We start from the raw sequence: 18305 nt of genomic DNA, 5'->3' as shown, positions 1-18305 counted from the left end.
TTTTGAAAGGGTATCAGTATTAGGACCAAAACCTTGTTTTCATGTTTTTTGAGTCACATTTTAACTGCTTATAATTCCACAGATATTTGTCTTACTATATTTGCACATTCACGAATTTCCTTTTGTTATTTGAGTTGTTTACAAAACAATTCCCCAATATTATATAGGCCACGCTCCATATATCTTAAATTCAGCTTTAGTGGGATGGTACTTCATGTATTGCACGAACACGTGTATCACCAAATACATTGTCGTAGGAACACAATGACCCATGTGTACTCCGTTTCTGCCTTTTGGGCAAGAATAATAAAGTTTGGTAGAAATTCTAGTCAGTTGACTCGTTATACTCGAATCCGCAGCACTATCATATCTACTTATTCTTTACAAATTAGGGCCCTAGTTTTTTGCATAAGATCTATACGAATTTTTTTTTAAAGCTACGTTAAATAACTGTAATATGGAATTTGTGAAATGCCGGAAAACAATCATGTTAACAAAATATCTGCCTTCAGGAAACTAAGTTATCCATTTATTGTTTTGCATGAAACAGAGGTTTAGAGTTGTGTCAATGTATGTACAAAGAAGACTGAAGAAGTATATTTTACAGAAAAAGTCCTCAGAAATATTGGTCCACGTGTCCGATGGTATAGTAGTAAATTTAAGATATCATCTTTGGGGTTTACTTTCGCTTCTCGAGTGTTCGGCGCTCACTTACATCAATCAAATGAGGCTGTAATTGCCTCATTTCTCATTCGGTAGACACCGCTGTGTTTAATAACTCAAGATTCATCTGCACAGCCTTACTTAAGCGCAAATCATCTTCAAAAGTAAACTCTAATGTAAAGAATGTGCAGCTTGAACCAATGTTTTGAAATCCCACGGACTTTTAATGGTATCTGTGAATAGCTGACTTATATATACGAGGCTAAAAGCGCGATTACACGGAGCAGTTTTCTCTGCAACTTGTCTCGCAAGAGCGTTGCGACACAAGTTGCAAGAGTGTCTACACGGTGCAACGGAGATGCAATCGTTGCCAAAAGTAAAAACGACTTCTACTTTTTACAACGGTTGCTGCAACTTGTCTCGCAACATTTCTCAAATTGCGCTGTACGTTACACGCTGCAATGCTCCATGCAACTTGTGTCTCAACGCCGTTGCGAGACAAGTTGTAGAGAAAATTGCTACGTGTAATCAAGCCTTTGGCCTGTGCAGATGAGTCTGTGGTCTTCAAAAACAGCGGTATGCATCGAATGCGAAACTGGTGTATTCAATGAAAGACCTAAGAATCTAAAAGCCTTTCCAATTGGTTCATATTTTGTACCTTTCAAAGGTTTTAAACATAATAAATACTCAACAGGTTTCTATTATGGACGGACCATTAGATTCTTGAGGGGGGGGGGGGGGGGGAGGGAGAGGGTTGGGCAATTTATTTTGTGCAAGAATGTTTTTACGCCTCATGGCTGCGCAGGAATTTTTTTGGACATAATTTGGAATTTTTTCTGGCACTTTTCTTATGCACGATTTTTTTTCCCACTCTTCAGAGCTGTGCTTATTTTTTTTTTGGCTTTTGCCCACCCCTCCCCCTCAAAAATCTAATGGTCCGTCCCTTATTCCCACCACATGCGCAACCAAATGCACAGTGTATTGTATGTTGTGGCCTCGATAGCCATGAATGAACACCATATTATTTTAATCTCCTGACAACCATGTTTAAACTTCATAGAATGAGTAACTTGTCCTTTTGTTCGTAAGACCTGCAAATGGCGAAAACCAAGAAATGGAAAAGTTTCCTCCAAATACCTCTTGGAGGTTTTCGTACCTGTAAGATACAAAAGACACAGCTTGTTCATTGACATAGTTATGATACACCTATTTCAATCTAAAAGGGAACTACGGTGTTCGGCATTGAATATATTACACAGCGTGTTATTCGGTTCCGGATTTCAGATCTCCGACTTGAGTCTTGGCATATCTCGAGCAACAAATATTCATTAACAATAGAGATAGTGGTAGAATTTCACCATCGAACTATTTACTGCTATTAGAGCGCGAGCAGTGTAACACAACTTGGTTTGCGTGTACTTATGTAATTTTAAACATAAAATCCGTTATGGCCAAGGGAGCACATTAAAATTTTGTTTGTGTAAAGAAAGTTATCGTTCTTGGTTGATCTATCTAGCGCACGCAATCCATCATGTGGATAGAGTGTAGCAATCCATCATGTGCCATAAAGTGTAGCGCGCGACGTAAACAAGCACTACAATGAACGCCCGCTATATCTTAGATTACGTGCGCTAAAATCGAAGATAAACCACACAAACAAAATTTTAACGTGCTCCCTCGTTATGAATTATTGTAGTCCCTGAAGATAGGCGCTAATGCCCGAAGGCTCGGAAATAAATTGTTATTTGTTGAAGACACATTAATTAAACCATTATATAACCAATCCCCAAAACAACACTTGACAGGTGTACTGCTATTTCAAAACGGGAAAGTGAAGGTTTGTTGGATGTTGAATATCAAGCTTGAAATGCTAATTGCATTCACGTCGCCTGTAGTGCATTTCGGTCTTGGTATGCAACATGCAACAAAACCTTCACCAATATTTTTTTAAAAATAGTTGTACAGGCCCATAGGCTGGGAGGGAGGAGGGGCGGTTGGGGGAGGGGGTTCTGTGGAGCAGCAGCATATTTTGGCAGGAAAATAAATGACGTCTCCAAAATGAAAAAAACGAGCCCCCCGTTTCTAAGGCAGCCTACTACGGGCCTGCTGTATAACATATCCTTCTATTGGTTAAGCTTAATGAATAGTATATAGAACGTTTTCTCAAGGTTGCGTGCGCATCTAAATTTAAGAAACTTGACGAGCCACGATGCCAGAACAGGAGCTTTATAATGAGAATTATCATACATTTCTATGAGATTTTTCGATAACAATTCATTAAATCGATTATTCTTCTCTTTAGGTATAAAACTAGCTTCCCAATTTTACTGAATTTGCGGTTTTCAGTTTTGTGGCCAATCTCGTACCGAGAACATGCGTTTCTTCTGGCCTGCGGCGAATAACGAAGGCTCTGCCATAATCCACTTTTTAAACCAGGATTTCTTGGACTTCCGGTATAAGAGCGCATGCGTCACAAAGACTTGCCAAAAATAAAAAGATATCTTATCGATTCATTTTTCAATTTGATCGGAAGTAAACACAGAACTCTGTTTGGAAGTGTGATTTTCATTGATTATTTTCACTTCCGGAAAAATGCGCATGCGCCAAAAATGGATTATGTCAGAGCCCTCGTTCTTCGCTGCAGGTCAGAAGAAAAGCAGGCTCTGGGTACGAGATTGTTTTGTGGCCCGTCAAGATTGGATGCGCACGCAACCTTGGATAAAACGGCGCATAAAATCTTACACTGTTTGTTTTCTAGCTCTTTTTTCATTCTTTAGATTTTCTATGCCCTGAAAGACAAATAGGTAAAAAGTTAGATTCCTATTAGTTAATTATTAAAACCACTGTGTCCCCGTCCACACGTATCCGCAAACTTTTGTATCCGCAAATTTTTCTTTACGGATACGGGTTGCGTCTACACGTGTCCCCAAAATCGCACAAAATCGTTCAAAAATATTTTATAAAAGCAATATAAGACGGCTGCTTATGTCTCTGTAATGTGATATAGAAACTCTGGGAGCTCTAGAGCACTTGAGAAGCAAGAGAAACACTCGACTACACTTCGTGTTTCTAAGCTTGCTTCTCTCGTGCTCTACAGCTCACAGCGTGTTAGCTTTATATCACAATACAGAGACATGCACCCACGATTTATATTCACTTGGGGCTTTCCAGAAGAGTTGAGAAGTATTATTAACACTTATCGTATTATTAACATTTCTATGTCACCCAACATGTGCTTTATAACCGCACACAGCACATGCGCGCATTTTCTATTTCTTCATAGATACAAGTTCGTTTCTTACTGTTTCGTCTCTTGCCACAGAAGTCACCTGAGAGCAAAACATCACGAGTGTAAAAATACCAAACAGGAGTCCTTCAAAAATTAGGAAAATGATGAGAAGAATGGAAGATGGCATGGGTACTCCAGTACAACCTAAAACAAAAAACAACATTTAATAAGGTGTTAAAAATACGAAAATCTGTAAAACAGTTTTCCTCTAGAACCAGCGACTAACTGATAGAAATTTCAAGATTTTTAACTTGGAAATGTAACTTTTATTTGTTTGTCGGAAGTGACGCAACGACATCATATGCACTATCATATTATTATTTATCACGTGACTATTATAGGTGTTTAGGCTTCTACAGCATTAGGGGGTTGGGGGGGGGGGGGGGGGGGGGGTGGGGGGTGGGGGTGGGGCAGGGCCCCCTGGCTTGGCTAAACTCATACTTGTATGGCTCTTACCTATCCAATCCTTATCTGAACACAAAAGCACTTGTCTTACTGCCAGCATCAGTGCATATATTGAAATTGTAAAAATGTATAACTGCAATTAAGAAGACCAGCCATCAATTTGATACTAAAGTCAAAACTCTCACTTCTACTAGACAGAAAATATTAGAAAGAAATTACTTGAACACACTCTCTTCAAACCTTCTCCACCCATGGGCAAGGTTTGGATATTTTTTAGTACTACACAATATACCCTCCTCAGACCCTCCCCACCCCTTGGAGATTCCAATTCCCCTCCATGGGTGAGGTATGGATATTTTCTGGAACTACACAATATACCCTCCTCAGACCCTCCCCACCCCTTGGAAATTCCAATCCCCCTCCATGGGGGAGGTATGGATATTTTCTGGAACTACACAATATACCCTCTTTAGACCCTCCCCACCCCTTGGAAAATTCATTCCAATACTACTGCAGAACACTGAGGGGTCATTGTACTGTTAGTCTTACCCCATAAATGTTAGACATAAGAAAGAAAGGCCTAAAATACTTCCTTTATATATATATGATGCATATAATTTAAGGAACTACTTGGAACTGTGAAAATTTTGAGTTTTTTGACACACAAAAAAAATGTATAATGTAAATCATTCCTTGAGCCAATCGATTGGAAATAAGATTTATTTTGATCACTTGGTGTATTTGAACACAATGCTTATTTTAGACGGTTTGAAACAGTAGAAAATTCAAGAAATAATAACTTGGACAAAAGTTGAAGTGTTCAAGGTTCGATCACACGATTTAAGCAATAGAAAAAAATGAAAAGATGGGGGAAAAAAAAGACATTAAAGTGAAAGAAAAGTCTAAACTTACTGTGAATAGTATAAAAAATTTTTGATTATCTTCTCCAACACAGTTGTTAATCCTAAAGAATAAAACAGCATGTATTAATGACAGGGTAAGATCTACATGTGATTTGATCATTAAGGACTTTGTACTTGAGAGATAATAGCACTGGAGTCAACTATCCTGCAAACCTAAGGATAATGTCATGCTGATCAATACCATTGAGGATATTATACTCCTTTTGAAACGGATAATAATCTCTTAAAAATGAACACCTTAAGGTTCATTATAACCTGAAATAACCTCCCTCTGAGCTGATCTAAATCAATGAATGGCTAACCCATATATTTAATCATCTTTCCCTTATCAAAACAGCAATAGACCCCTTTTGAATTCCAAATTACTGCTGTTTCTTGATTACAGACTCATTTGCACAAGGTTAGCCTCGAGTTTGTGCAGAATATTCATGTGTTCCAGTCAAGGTCCGTCGAGTTTCAAAGTGTTTGTATTGTTGAAGTTGTGCATTCTTTACTTTACTGTTGGTATTTGTGAATATTTAAACACTGATACGAGGCTAACCCTGTGCAAATGAGTCTGTAATCAAGGAACACAGCGGTAATTTGGAATTTGAAACTGGTCTATTCTAAGGATTCAATGCCAATAAACATCGACGCACAGTGAGACAGTCAATGTTTGTGTTAATAGGTTTTCCACAGATGAAGTTTACTAGACTTACTAATTTGTGCAAATGTGTGCAATAGACGACTTACACTAACAGGTCATGTGACCCTACCTCCCTTAAAACGAGCAGTTATGTGAAAATGAACTTAAGAAATAAAAAGAGCAGCTCAACATTAGTAAGAAGGTAAAGTGTCAGCTCATAATGTTGACTATATATGTAGGAGAAATGGCATTAAATATGAAATGGAATATTTTATAAGGATTTGAATGGGAAAATGGGATGGATGATAAAGTTTTTTCATCCAGCATATTTTCCCATACAAGTCCCTATTTGATTTTATATTTTATGCCATTTTTCCTAATTCGCTTGTTATGTGCTGAAACTCCTCCACCCTACTAATATTGAGGTGCTCTTTTCATTCCTGATGTTCATTTTGACACAGCTGCTGGTTTTAAGGGAGGTAGGGTCATGTGACCTGTTAGTGCAAGTCGTCTATTTCTTTACATGTTTTATGGATATGTGGTACATATGTATAGTATGTGCTCTGGTGAAATAAAAAAAGGATATAAAATACGACAATTAATTGATAAATTATAATAAAATATGAATGTATTGAATGAATATTTATTTATGATGAAGGTATTTACCATGGGCAATGATGATCCATTCTCCTAGGAAATGCAGAACAAAAAATAGTGTTACATTGATAATACTGCTATAGTAAAAGGGGGTATAATATGGCCTTGAATATCAACCTCCACTGTCTGGAGGTGCTAAAGAAAGAAAGAAAGAAAGAAAGAAAGAAAGAAAGAAAGAAAGAAAGAAAGAAAGAAAGAAGAAGGAAGGAAGGAAGAAAAAAGAAAGAAAGAAAGAAAGACAGAAAGAAAGACAGAAAAAAGCAAAGAAGACGAACGAACGAAATACCCGAAACCAAGAACCACTAATAAACAATAACGACAGCTAAGCAACCTCTTCCTCCCTCCTCGCCCTCCTCCTCATCCTTCTTCCTTTTCTTTCGGTGCTTGCTTTCTTTCTTCCTTCCTCCTTCCCTCCTCCTCCTCTCCTACTCCTCCTTCTTCCTTCTTCATGCCACAAAGAAACAACCGAATAAAAAATGAAATGTTTTCAAATGCCCACTGTTACCTTATACATCTCTGGCATGTACTGAAACAGAAATAGAAATAAACAATGGTGAATAAAAAACAACCATGAAGTTGGAAAGGAGCATAAAAGATTTATATCATTGTTAAGATGACAAATTGACAAAGGGATTAATGGATAGACTGATAAAGCTGAAAATCTCAAGTCTTACCTGCAGTGATGAGCTCTCTCTAATTTAATACATTCACATCGAGTACACCGTAGTATTGTCTGCCCTTCAGCTAGTCGTAGCTTCTTGATATTTTCTGAAGTACAGTTACCTAGGGGTATCGTTCCCTATTATATATAAAACAATATGCAGATTATTTAAGAGCTTACAGTATATATACATATATACACTGCCGTTTGCATAAACTTTGACTCTTTTTATATATATGCAAGTATATCAAAGATTGTGATGTGTCATCCCTGATATTTTGTCAAAAACCCTAGTGATAGACAACTTGAAAACAATATCAAGGATACCTTTGATATGCTTGTATATATAATAATAATAATAATTAACTTTGTTTATAGAGGATAACACTTGACAGTAATTCGACTGATAAACTCGTGGTCCTCTTTAACGTCTCTAGTTAATTAGAGATGGGACCGCCATTAACGTGATCATCTGAGCCACATGAAGGTCTAACCATTTGCAGATGTAATTACAAAGGCAGCACAAAAGGGTCAAAGTTTATGTACATTGCAGATATATATATATATATATATATATATGGACTGCCATTTGCATAATATGCCATAATATACAAGTGTATATCAAAATCATATCAAAAATTATGGGATATCCTCCCTGATATTTTTTCCAGAAAGCCCTAGTGATAGCAACTTGAAAAAATATCAGGGATCATATCCCATAATTTCTGATATACTTTTGATATACTTGTATATATGTACAAAAGAGTCAAAGTTTATGTACATTGTAGATATAATATATATATTACTTATTAAACTCATTAATGATTCATGAGGAAAACAAAACAGAAATCACGACCGTGAAGAGTTCTGTAAATCAGATACAGAATCCTGTTCATTTGCATAAACTTTAAGATGGATTTTCCTGGCCAGATTCACTTTTATCTTGAAAATTTTAGCGAAACACAAAGGAACTAACCTAGACGTTTGATAAGTAATCTACAGTATTCGTGTCTGTGTTGTATCCAATATACAAACTCTCGGCTATGCCTCGAGTTTCTATATCGGGTACAACAGGGCCACTCGTACTGTATATATTGTATATTGTGCATATATACACTGCCATTTGCATAAACTTTGACCCTTTTGTGCATATATATAAACAGATGTATAAGGGTAATGCACCGCCTCTCACCAATGTGAATTGTGTTAGAGTCTTGTCTGGCTTGGTATTGTATGTGAGTAAAGTTGTTTGTTGGTTCTCTCAAGGATTTTTCTCCAGGTTCTCCGATTTTCCTCCCTCCTCAAAAATCAACTCTAAAATTTTGATTCCATCCTTAGGCTTTAGCCCAGTTTGGAGCCTTCCTCTGCTGTGATTGTCAAATGCTGTAATATAACAGCAAAAGCTAAATAGATTTTTTCATTAAGCTTATGTAGACGTTGCATTAACAATCAATTTGTTTAAATCAATATGTTTGGCTCAATGACTTGCTTGGGCTCAAACCCTTACACATACAAGTTTTGATATGTCCCTCAAAACTCTACTCTTATCATGATCTTAAAATCAAATGAAAACCTAAAAAGTAAAATCTACAAACTAATCTTAATAATAAATATATGAAGTCTATATTTTCTTCCTACAAATCATAATTTCTTTTACAAACAGGATCTTCTAATATCAATAAAATCTTCTAATGAAAGTTTGTTATTAAATGATCCATTAATCTTTATCAGAACAAATAATGTTTAAACCAATTGCAGGCCCTAAAAAATTATTTCAATTGACTCATTTAATTCAGACGCAGATTATTTCCTTGTGAATAAGATTCTTGTTTGAGTATGACTTATATTGACATAGAGTATTTACCGTTAGAGAATGATAAATGCAATTAATAGGGGTGCCACATGGTCTGAAATGGGAAACATTATGTGCAGGCTAAAAAGGTCTTTGTTTGAATAATCACCTTCAGGAAACAAGACTAAAACTAAAAAGCTAACAAATAATTTGAAATTAAAGAGGCAAAGTTGACATTGAAATGAGAAAATGACACAGTTTGAGGCTTGCTCATTTGCATGTTTAGAATATTGTTTCATTTTTTCAAATTAATTTATCTATTGTGCTTTGAAATTATTGAGGGGTTTGAAGTTTCCTTTGTAAAATAAAAAAACAATGTAGCTTTGGTTAACACAAAGCCTTACAATTCAACACAGCAAGACTACAATGACCAACTGATTGGTTTCTCCTTGTAGCATATTGATGGCTTTCAACCATTCCCAAGAGAATTAAATAACAAAAGACACGTCGGCCATGTTGGAGGATATAACAAAAGAATTCATTGACAATTCTTTTGTTAAGTTCCTCCAACATGGCCGCTGTGAAAACCATTAATTGGTTTACACATTGAACTAGGATGACGATAACTCGGTTTGAGTGCAGTGGGCATATTGTATATTTCTCTTACTGTTTATCTGAATTATCATTCATTACACCAAATACAACCCATTTCTATGATGACAAACGCATAACCTAATACTCTTAATGAGTGAAAATTAAATTTAATTGAAAAAAAATGAAATAAAAAAAAGTACAATTTTATTCATTTTTCATTACATACACGAAATAAAAATAAGTAAAAAAAGCATTTCATTTCAAAGCAGAGATAAAAACATCACACATTAAACTGTTTTAGTATTTCCATCTGAAAAAAAACAGCCAAAGAAATGAGTTTCACAATTTATGAGCAGAATCATTATTTTTCATTCTTTCCCATTTCTGTGAGAAAATAACACATTTGGACCTCCTGACCCTGTTATTCATCATCTTCTGAAAGCCTTAGGGAAAGCAATTTTTAAAAGATGTATTTTAAAAATTTTAGCATGATTTATGAGACAACAATGAAAGGCAAAATAAAACAAAAACAGAAAAACTTAAAGAGAAACATCTGCTACAACTATCTGAAGAGAGTTAACATAAAATTAAAAAACATCAAAATAGGCAATGATCTTGAATTACATGTTTGATTTTAATCTGTAAGTAAAAAATGAGGATTCTATCTTAATGACCGATAAGAAAGATTGGGGTGGAACTACTTCCTCTTTGTTGTTTAATTTATCATTCAAACAATTTCTCTTACTCAAAAAATCACTATTTAACAGCTTTGCTTTAGAGATATAGGGGTTTCTCAAGGTTTTCATAAACCAATTTAGGAGAGAAGATAATAAATTTGATTCATTTATGAATTTTTTGAATTCACTTTCTAAGGAATACGAGAGTTTTTACATTATCTCTTGTCAGAGCAATTCGGATTTAAAAAGGAAAATTAGCGTTATTTTGAGAGTTGAAGATAAGATAGCTGAGAAAATAGATAGAAGAGTAAATAAAGAACTTACCGGGTCTGTAAGCATTGCCCTGACGTGTGCTACAACAGCTAATATCGATAAATAGGTGAATACTACAGCATGAACGAGGCCCATACCGGCTAACGGAATTTCAGGCAGCAACATCACAAAAACAACCACAATTTCGGCATATGCTACGAGAAGGTAGGTAAAGATGGCACATCCGATACCTACGCCGTCTGATACGAACCAGGAGCACTGACAGCAAACCGATTTCGGCCGCATTTTGAAGTTTTTTTGAACCTAATTTTAGTAAATTCTAACTCCCCGCCATCTTGTAGTGTGTATTCGAGAACATCTGATCTGTGTGCGCGCCTGCGGAGGTCTGCGGTGTAAACTTCATCGGCATTTATCCGGATGACCGAATCATTTACGGCATCGAAACGAAGGATACACGAAGATCGAACCAATAAACGTCGGATAAAATCCGGGATATTACTAGTAGTAAACAAATCTCTCGTATCACCAAGGCAACCGTCAAAAAAAGAGGTTTAGTTTTGTTATGAATTTTCAGGATTTTTAGGTGTTTTATCCTTATTTTGGTTTATAAAAATGCCCGAACCGGTCTCAGATGTTCCTAAGGTAGATGAAAGAGTCAACGAGGAAGGTGAAAATTTAGAGAAAGATGAGAATACGACGGAAAAAAGTGCTGAAAATGAAGATGCCGTTTGCAAGGCGAAAGTCAAGATGGCGTCTCACGATGTGATGAGGAACGAACCTATTTTAACCAACTTGATTGTGGAGAATTACGAGGGAGAGAAAGACGAAAGAGGGTTTTTTCATGGTGTAGGAACAGCGTATTTCAAGGGAGGACACGTTTATTCTGGGTCTTTTGTGAATGGCAAGATGAGTGGCCTGGGAAAGTATGTCTGGAGTAATGGGATCATCTATGAAGGAGAGTTCAAAGAGAATAGGATAGAGGGCAATGGAAAATATACGTGGCTAGATAATAGTGTATATGAAGGGGAGGTCTTTAATGGACTTAGACATGGACAAGGAACATTTTACTGTGGGTGTCTACCAAGTGTCTACACAGGAGAATGGAATCATGGAAAGAGGCATGGTAGAGGGCATTTGAGATATGATGAGGAGGGAAAATCTGAGTACGATGGTCATTGGTTCAACAACAACAGACATGGGCATGGCATACGAAGATATGCGTCTGGTAATGAATATAACGGAGACTGGAGGGATAATCAACGGCATGGTGACGGAGTCATGCACTGGACTGATAGGGAGCAACTACAGACTTACAAAGGTCAATGGGAGTATGGTATGCAGCATGGACACGGAGAGCACTCATGGTATCTGAAAAGGATTCCTGGATCTCAATATCCACTAAGGAATTATTATGTAGGTGACTGGTGCAATGGGCTGCGGCAAGGGTATGGTACGTTCACGTACGCATCAGGTGCAAAGTATATTGGAGAATGGATGAACAATATGAAGCACGGCAAGGGGATGTACATATTTAAAAATGGTCATCTCTTCGAAGGTTTGTTTAATCCTATTTAAACATCAAAACAAAATTTGATAGTCCATATCTAGTGGTCAATTTAAGATGAAGAAAAAACCATTAGTGTCTAGTAATGATTGTCCAAGTCCTTGATTTTAAGACTAACTTGAAATGTTTTGTTTTCCCCAGGGAACTTTGAACAAGACCACATGATAGACTTCCCCGAGTTTAATCCCTCTGGCATGACCACTCCAGATATTGCTAACTCTGGTATTCCAATGCGCCCCCCTCTGACCCCACTGAGGAGTGCCACGCCCTTCATCCCCACCGACAGCTCCACTCTCGGCATCAACAACCCTCTGAGTATCAAGATAGATCACCTTTTTGATGACCTTGAGATGTACCTTGATGAACGCCAGGAAGAACTACAGGGTGTTACACATGTAATACTCAGACATATGAGCAAGCTGAAGCAGATATACTCCTTCTATAGTGGCCTCGGACAAGAGTACTCCACAGATAATACATTTGCTATGACCCGAATGCAATTCTGGAGGTTCCTGAAGGACTGCAAGATACATCATCATGGGGTGACACTAGTAGAAATGGATCGTTTTGTTAGCACCAATGAGAGAACTCCTGACATCCATGAGCCCCAACACAAAGTACTCCTCAGAGACTTTATCAATGCTATCATTACGATTGGCTACCATGTCTTCCATGGGCAGACTCACAAGAAAGGGGCAGTTTTTGCTGAATGCACCTCAAAAATAATGTCGCAGAATATCCTAGACAATGCATGCAATGTACAGGGAAGTTTATTCCCCAGTGCAACCAAAGCCGAAGAAGCCACCAAGTACATAGAAAAATCCTGGGACATCTTTAACAGTTTATGCGTCCCCAATAAACTTGCTCCGTATGAGCCAGCATTCAAAGCTAGACAATTTCTCTTCATGTTGAATGAGTTTAAGCTGTTTAACAATGCCCTTACTCCAAAAGAAGTGATCGAAATCTTGTCCTGGGACAACCCACATCTTGCTCAAGCTGATTTTTGTAACCTTGAACTAGAGATAACATTCTTGGAGTTTTTTGAAGGCCTTATCGATTGTGCCTTGGTGTACGTGAGTGATAGAATGATCATGAGTTCTCATAGTGCCAAGCTGAGTCCTGACGCAGCATCTATTAGATCTAGAAGCGCAGAATGCTTTTCTCCATTGACATCTAAACCGGGAGAATCTCCTGAGGAAGGTAATGCCTCTACCAAGGGGGATGTGAAGGGTGGGGTGGGGGCCTTAGTCTAACCTAACTTACCTTTGACATCCATACCTCGAGAATCACCTCATTATATTGATACCCTGAAACAAGGAACCTATGGGCTGATATAAGTCTATGAAAAAATCCCAGCTTTCAGGTCCCAATAGACCTCTTCGGCTTGGGGTAATGTTTTCCCATTTCAGACCACGTCATTCCCTTGAGAATAAGATTCTTTGTTTGAGCTGTATCCATTTCATGTGTCTTCATGTGCAACCGAGCACAAAGAAATGATACTCTAGGGAATGACATGTGGTCTGAAATGGGAAAACATTACGTCAGAGCCGAGGAGGTCTATTAGGGGGTTCTTATTCTTCCATTCTTTTTTAGATGAAGAAAATGTAGTGGAATCTGTGAATGGCAGCCCAGTGGCAAACGAGTCTCCTGTCAGATTATCTCATCCTGGATTGACAGACTCACCTGAACAGAAGCCAGCAACCAGAGAATCTGTAATTAAAACCCGTGAAGGACTTGCTAAAGAAGGTTTGTTTTTTTTTACTGGATTTAGATATGGAACAATTTCAAAAAGATTATTCAAAGATTATACTTATTTGTTTATCTCACAAATGAGCATTATTTTTTTAAAGGGCTAGTGCAAGTAAACACAGGTTTAAAATCTTGGCATGTAATAATGTATACAGCCCTCTTGCAGAGAAATGTTGAAGAACAATTTAAACCAGGGGGGGGGGGGGGGGTTGGGGACTCCGATGGGAAGGGGCCGGGGATGGTTGTCAGGTTCCAGATCTGCACTTTGGTACCTCTTAGAATGTCACGAATCTAAAAGGACCACCAGAGAGTGAGCTGGTACTTCTTAGAGCGTTGGTCAGGTAAAAAGAAACTTGAGATCTTATTTATGACTGCCAGAATGGCAGCTGTCGACAGGATATTCATTTTCAGTTCACCATCAGCTGTTGCCACACCAATGTGGACTGCAGGGACCTTTTAGGGGTAATTTTCAAAATTTCCGACAAGCATCCCTGCCAGCTATATGTATAGGAGTCCCTCCCTGTGATTTTAAACACTATTTTTTCTTGGTCTTGTAAACCAGGCGTCACTTCCTTGAGTATTATTTTATTTTTTTTATTATTATTTCCTTGAATATTATGTTTTATATGAGATTCCAACAAAGAATTGTATCCTAAATAGACCCCAAAATAGTCATAATAGGTTTTCAATTCTCAGGAGATTGAAATTCTTTTGTTTTGTCCCCAAATTGAGCTCCTTTGACGCCACATGTAAGAGGTCTATTTGGAGGAGATAACAATAGGTTTCCAATTCTCAGGAGATTGAAATTCTTTTGTTTTGTCTCCTAAATTGAGCTGCTTTGACGTCACATACAAGGGGTCTATTTGGAGGATATAACAATAGGTTTCCAATTCTCAGGAGATTGAAATTCTTTTGTTTTGTCCTCTAAATTGAGCTGCTTTGACGTCACATGCAAGGGGTCTATAAAAAGAGACATTGTCAAAGTTTGAATGGGTTTATATTTTGTTATAGATTTTTTTAGCTTGGATTTAATATTTTGTCATTTCAGAACAGATGTCATTCTCTCGAGTATAATATTCTTTGTTTGAGTTGTATCCATATTCATGTGTCTTCTCATGTACATCTGTTAAACAAAGAAATAATATTCAAGGGAATGACATGTTGTCTGACATGGTAAACATTATGCCCAAGCTAAAAGAGGCTATTGATTATGGTTACAGGCAAGACCCCTGATGCCTCTCAGCAGCCTGGCTCTCAAGAAGAAGCAAAGCGCACTGCATCACAGCACTCCACAGCCAACATGCAACAGTCGGCCAGTAAAACTGCTACGGCAGAATCTGAGACAGTTGGTAAGCCTTTTTAGCATGGGTATATAGAATTGTTTATGTTTATTTGGGTCAGGATAGCTGTACTAAGGTGAGGACCCAGGATTTTTGGGGGTATGGGGTTTGGGGGTGGTAGAGCTGCCTCTAAAATGGTTTTGCTCAGCTCTCTTTCCTCTGAGCGAAAGATCAAATAAAGAAGATGAAAATAAGAAAAGTAGGCTGACTCAAAGAGAACAGTAGATTTCATAAGGACCTTTTTTAATGAGAAAAAACTGTACAATTTGTAGAGTGATTTTACTTGGCCCATGAAAAAATAGCAAGGGTTAGTAGTAGTGGACCCCAATCCCTTTTTTTTCTTCACTTTTTTGACTGTTAGTCAACTTTGTTTCACAGGTCAAGTCAAGTCACTCTATTGTCTTCATAAAATAACACCATTTTATATTTTAGTTGAATGTCTTTATTTTATCTATTACATTAAAATATAATGATAAAATACATATGAATGCAAAACGGTTACAAAGCGAGAAAGGAAGGGCCACAATACATTAAGCTATAAGCTACTAGCTTAGCATGCCTGGGGGTACTCTTGCCTGTTTAGGGTAGGAATGTGCCACTGAGCCCTCTGAACCCTGACCCTGTTCCAGAGTGAAATTGCTGAAATTCATACCCCGTTCCAGAGCAAGATTCTTGAAAATCATAACCTATTCCGGTATTGCAAAATGGATACCCTGTTCCAGAGAGGAGAGAGCGTGATTTCATACACCCTGTCCCAGAGTGAGCGTGATTTTATATTCCCTGTTCCAGAGTAGAATCACTGAAAATCATACTCTGTTTGGTGGTACGTACCCATATAGCGAATATAGGGGGGTACTACCCCAGGTTAGCATGTGGCACAGTTCCAAGTCTATGAGATCTTTTTTCATCGCTAGGTATTTCACTTCAACAGTCACATATTTTTAGCCTGGGGGGCTTTTCGCTGTCCCTACCTACATCCCTAGAGTTTATTCATAGGCTGATATTTTTTTATGGAGAAACAATGTTTTATGATGCAAGCTGATTCCCCTCGACCCTACCCAAGAGTGCTTATTTCCTTTTCCTTTTCTTGCCCAGGCGCAGGCCTTGGAGCAGTTCAAGAGAATGACGCAGATGAAGAGGACCCAAGCCCAAGCCCTGAAGTAATCCCTAGTTCTCCTCAACTGGATCACCAGTCAACTAATGTCTGGGCAACACAGTTGACCATCTTTTTCGACAAATTCTTTAGTGCTGCTGATAGACTAGAGATGATAAAGAAAGCAACACAAAAAACTAATGGGGAACGTTAAAGAACTGTTACAGTATTAACAAACTTTAGGATGTAGATTTCTGAGAGTGCTTCATAAATGTCACAGTTTCAGACATGAAAACAAAGCATTTTCGGGCAGTGCTCAGAAGAAAACTTTGGAAACCACAGATTTATAGGCGATTTCTAAAACCCTTAGAGAAAAGATCTGAATTGAGCTATAAAGTCTTGCCCAAAAATGTCTTGTTTTCAAATCTGAGCATGTGTGCCAGAGCTCGCACATCTTGGAAAAGTTCTATTACCTCTCCCTGACACGGTGCCTATGACTACTGCTTTTAGGCAGATAATGTTTACATCTTTACTACTAGATTGCTGTCATAGTTGACGATCAAAGATAGTATTTGGTATTTAATTACTCAAATGGACCAATCGAGACCAATCCTACCAATACACGAGACGAATACTGAGCATTGCTAGGGGAGGGGGATCAATCCACAACCCAATAGGATGGTCGCATAATGACGTCATTTTACTCCCACTACCAAAATCCTTCGCAAATATTCATTCTCATTCAATTTTGTATTTCCTCACAATAACAAAAAAGGCTTAACTGAACTAAAGAAAGTCTGCAAGGGAATTTGGTAGTCACAGTTAATAACACCATGATGGAAATGTCATATTTCAGCAGTTTTCTTTTCTGCACCTTGCAGTTGAGATTGTCATTGTAAATAATAATTTTTGGTAAGAGTTGTTCATTTTAATCAGAATTTAAGTATTTCCTTCTTCAAAGCTTAAAAAACATTGTACAATCGTTATACTTGTTTTTGGAACTCAAAGTGAATATTATAGTTATTCAAAAATACATACATCCTCCATATTTTTATAATCTTGAAAATATGTAAAAAAATAAATAAATTGGGTTTTGATATAAAATGAGACCGTATGTCATCAAATTGTGCACAGACAAATACTTTATCATTTAATTCTACAAAGAACGTGCATCATACGGGAAAAGACCATGCCTGATATGAGACTGTATCAGTACTTCTAATCTGCGTGCGATCGGGTACGATATAATTTAGAGGGATTTTGAGCATTTCTTTGCAGAATTAAATAATAAACAACTTATCAGTCGGCTATGCATCTGATATGGCTGTGCATTTTTACTTGTCACTTGTATAAATATTCCGTTACTTGTCAAAATACACAAATGTATCAGGTGCTTAGCTGACTAATAACCTCTATTTATTGTGTAATGTATCTAGTATTATTTTTATTATTACAATGTCCTGTAAAATATTTCTGGGTTTCAATGAGCTTAAAAAGTCTCCGAATCTCATCAGTCTGCTCCAAATGGTGGTTAAACACTAACAACCATGTGCTGCAAGCCAGTGAAAATTCTATTGAAAATTTGCAATTCAAAAATGATACCAATTGCAATTGCAATTTCAAAAAGCGAAACCAAGCACTTGGAGAATAAATCAATGTAGACAATGTTCCAGAGATGTAACCATAACAGTCCTATATTTACAAACAGAATGGGTGGTGCTGATATTTAATTCTTTGCTTGGATTCCAAAACATTACTAGTTAATTTCATGATACGAGGTTCTAAATAATCTTTTACGCATTAAAAATTTAGTTTCTTTACAGAAAATAGTTTCGTCTTTATCAACCTTTCCAATCCTTAAAGATATTAAAATTATATATATACATATATAACCACGTACATACAGTTCAAGGTCCGTTGGATTTCAACATGAAAACTAGAAGCCAGAATGCATAGCCAACTAACAGTATCAACGATAAGGACTTAAAACTGTAGGCCCC

The 18305-nt window shown here is 37.3% G+C and overlaps 2 protein-coding genes across 2 annotated transcripts; one reads left to right on the top strand and one right to left on the bottom strand.

The window, feature by feature from the left end:
- Positions 1 to 1395: 1395 nt before the first annotated feature.
- Positions 1396 to 10914, bottom strand: LOC116303914 (palmitoyltransferase ZDHHC3). Its single transcript, XM_089034594.1, has 9 exons — positions 10611 to 10914; positions 7237 to 7361; positions 7068 to 7088; positions 6572 to 6595; positions 5270 to 5321; positions 4409 to 4490; positions 3966 to 4096; positions 3406 to 3452; positions 1396 to 1819 (listed from the first exon to the last, which is right to left on the bottom strand). The coding sequence occupies exons 1-9, from the start codon at positions 10842 to 10844 to the stop codon at positions 1711 to 1713; spliced, it is 825 nt and encodes a 274-aa protein (XP_088890720.1). The 5' UTR covers positions 10845 to 10914; the 3' UTR covers positions 1396 to 1710.
- Positions 10915 to 11104: 190 nt separating this feature from the next.
- Positions 11105 to 17344, top strand: LOC116303913 (radial spoke head 10 homolog B). Its single transcript, XM_031713536.2, has 5 exons — positions 11105 to 12114; positions 12265 to 13323; positions 13717 to 13869; positions 15093 to 15221; positions 16308 to 17344. Exons 1-5 carry the CDS (start codon positions 11172 to 11174, stop codon positions 16517 to 16519), a joined length of 2496 nt encoding a protein of 831 aa, XP_031569396.2. The 5' UTR covers positions 11105 to 11171; the 3' UTR covers positions 16520 to 17344.
- Positions 17345 to 18305: the final 961 nt, after the last annotated feature.

This window comes from Actinia tenebrosa, unplaced genomic scaffold (assembly GCF_029948245.1).
Source record: "Actinia tenebrosa isolate PJP-AT-01 unplaced genomic scaffold, QUT_ActTen_1.0 PGA_scaffold2__45_contigs__length_23673736, whole genome shotgun sequence".
Classification (NCBI taxonomy): domain Eukaryota; kingdom Metazoa; phylum Cnidaria; class Anthozoa; order Actiniaria; family Actiniidae; genus Actinia; species Actinia tenebrosa.
The sequence above is the reverse complement of the archived record's forward strand: the minus strand, read 5'-3'. Positions and strand labels throughout refer to the sequence as shown.

Excerpts from the sequence above, each read along its gene's own strand:
- LOC116303914 (XM_089034594.1), bottom strand. The coding sequence starts at position 10,844 with ATGCGGCCGAAATCGGTTTGCTGTCAGTGCTCCTGGTTCGTATCAGAC. Across the intron at positions 4,491-5,269 it reads AATTTTTTATACTATTCACA|TTATACATTTTTACAATTTC; the intron begins GTAAGTTTAGAC and ends TCTTAATTGCAG. Across the intron at positions 3,453-3,965 it reads CTGTGGCAAGAGACGAAACA|GGCATAGAAAATCTAAAGAA; the intron begins GTAAGAAACGAA and ends TTTGTCTTTCAG.
- LOC116303913 (XM_031713536.2), top strand. The coding sequence starts at position 11,172 with ATGCCCGAACCGGTCTCAGATGTTCCTAAGGTAGATGAAAGAGTCAAC. Across the intron at positions 13,324-13,716 it reads GGGAGAATCTCCTGAGGAAG|ATGAAGAAAATGTAGTGGAA; the intron begins GTAATGCCTCTA and ends ATTCTTTTTTAG. Across the intron at positions 15,222-16,307 it reads GGCAGAATCTGAGACAGTTG|GCGCAGGCCTTGGAGCAGTT; the intron begins GTAAGCCTTTTT and ends TTTCTTGCCCAG.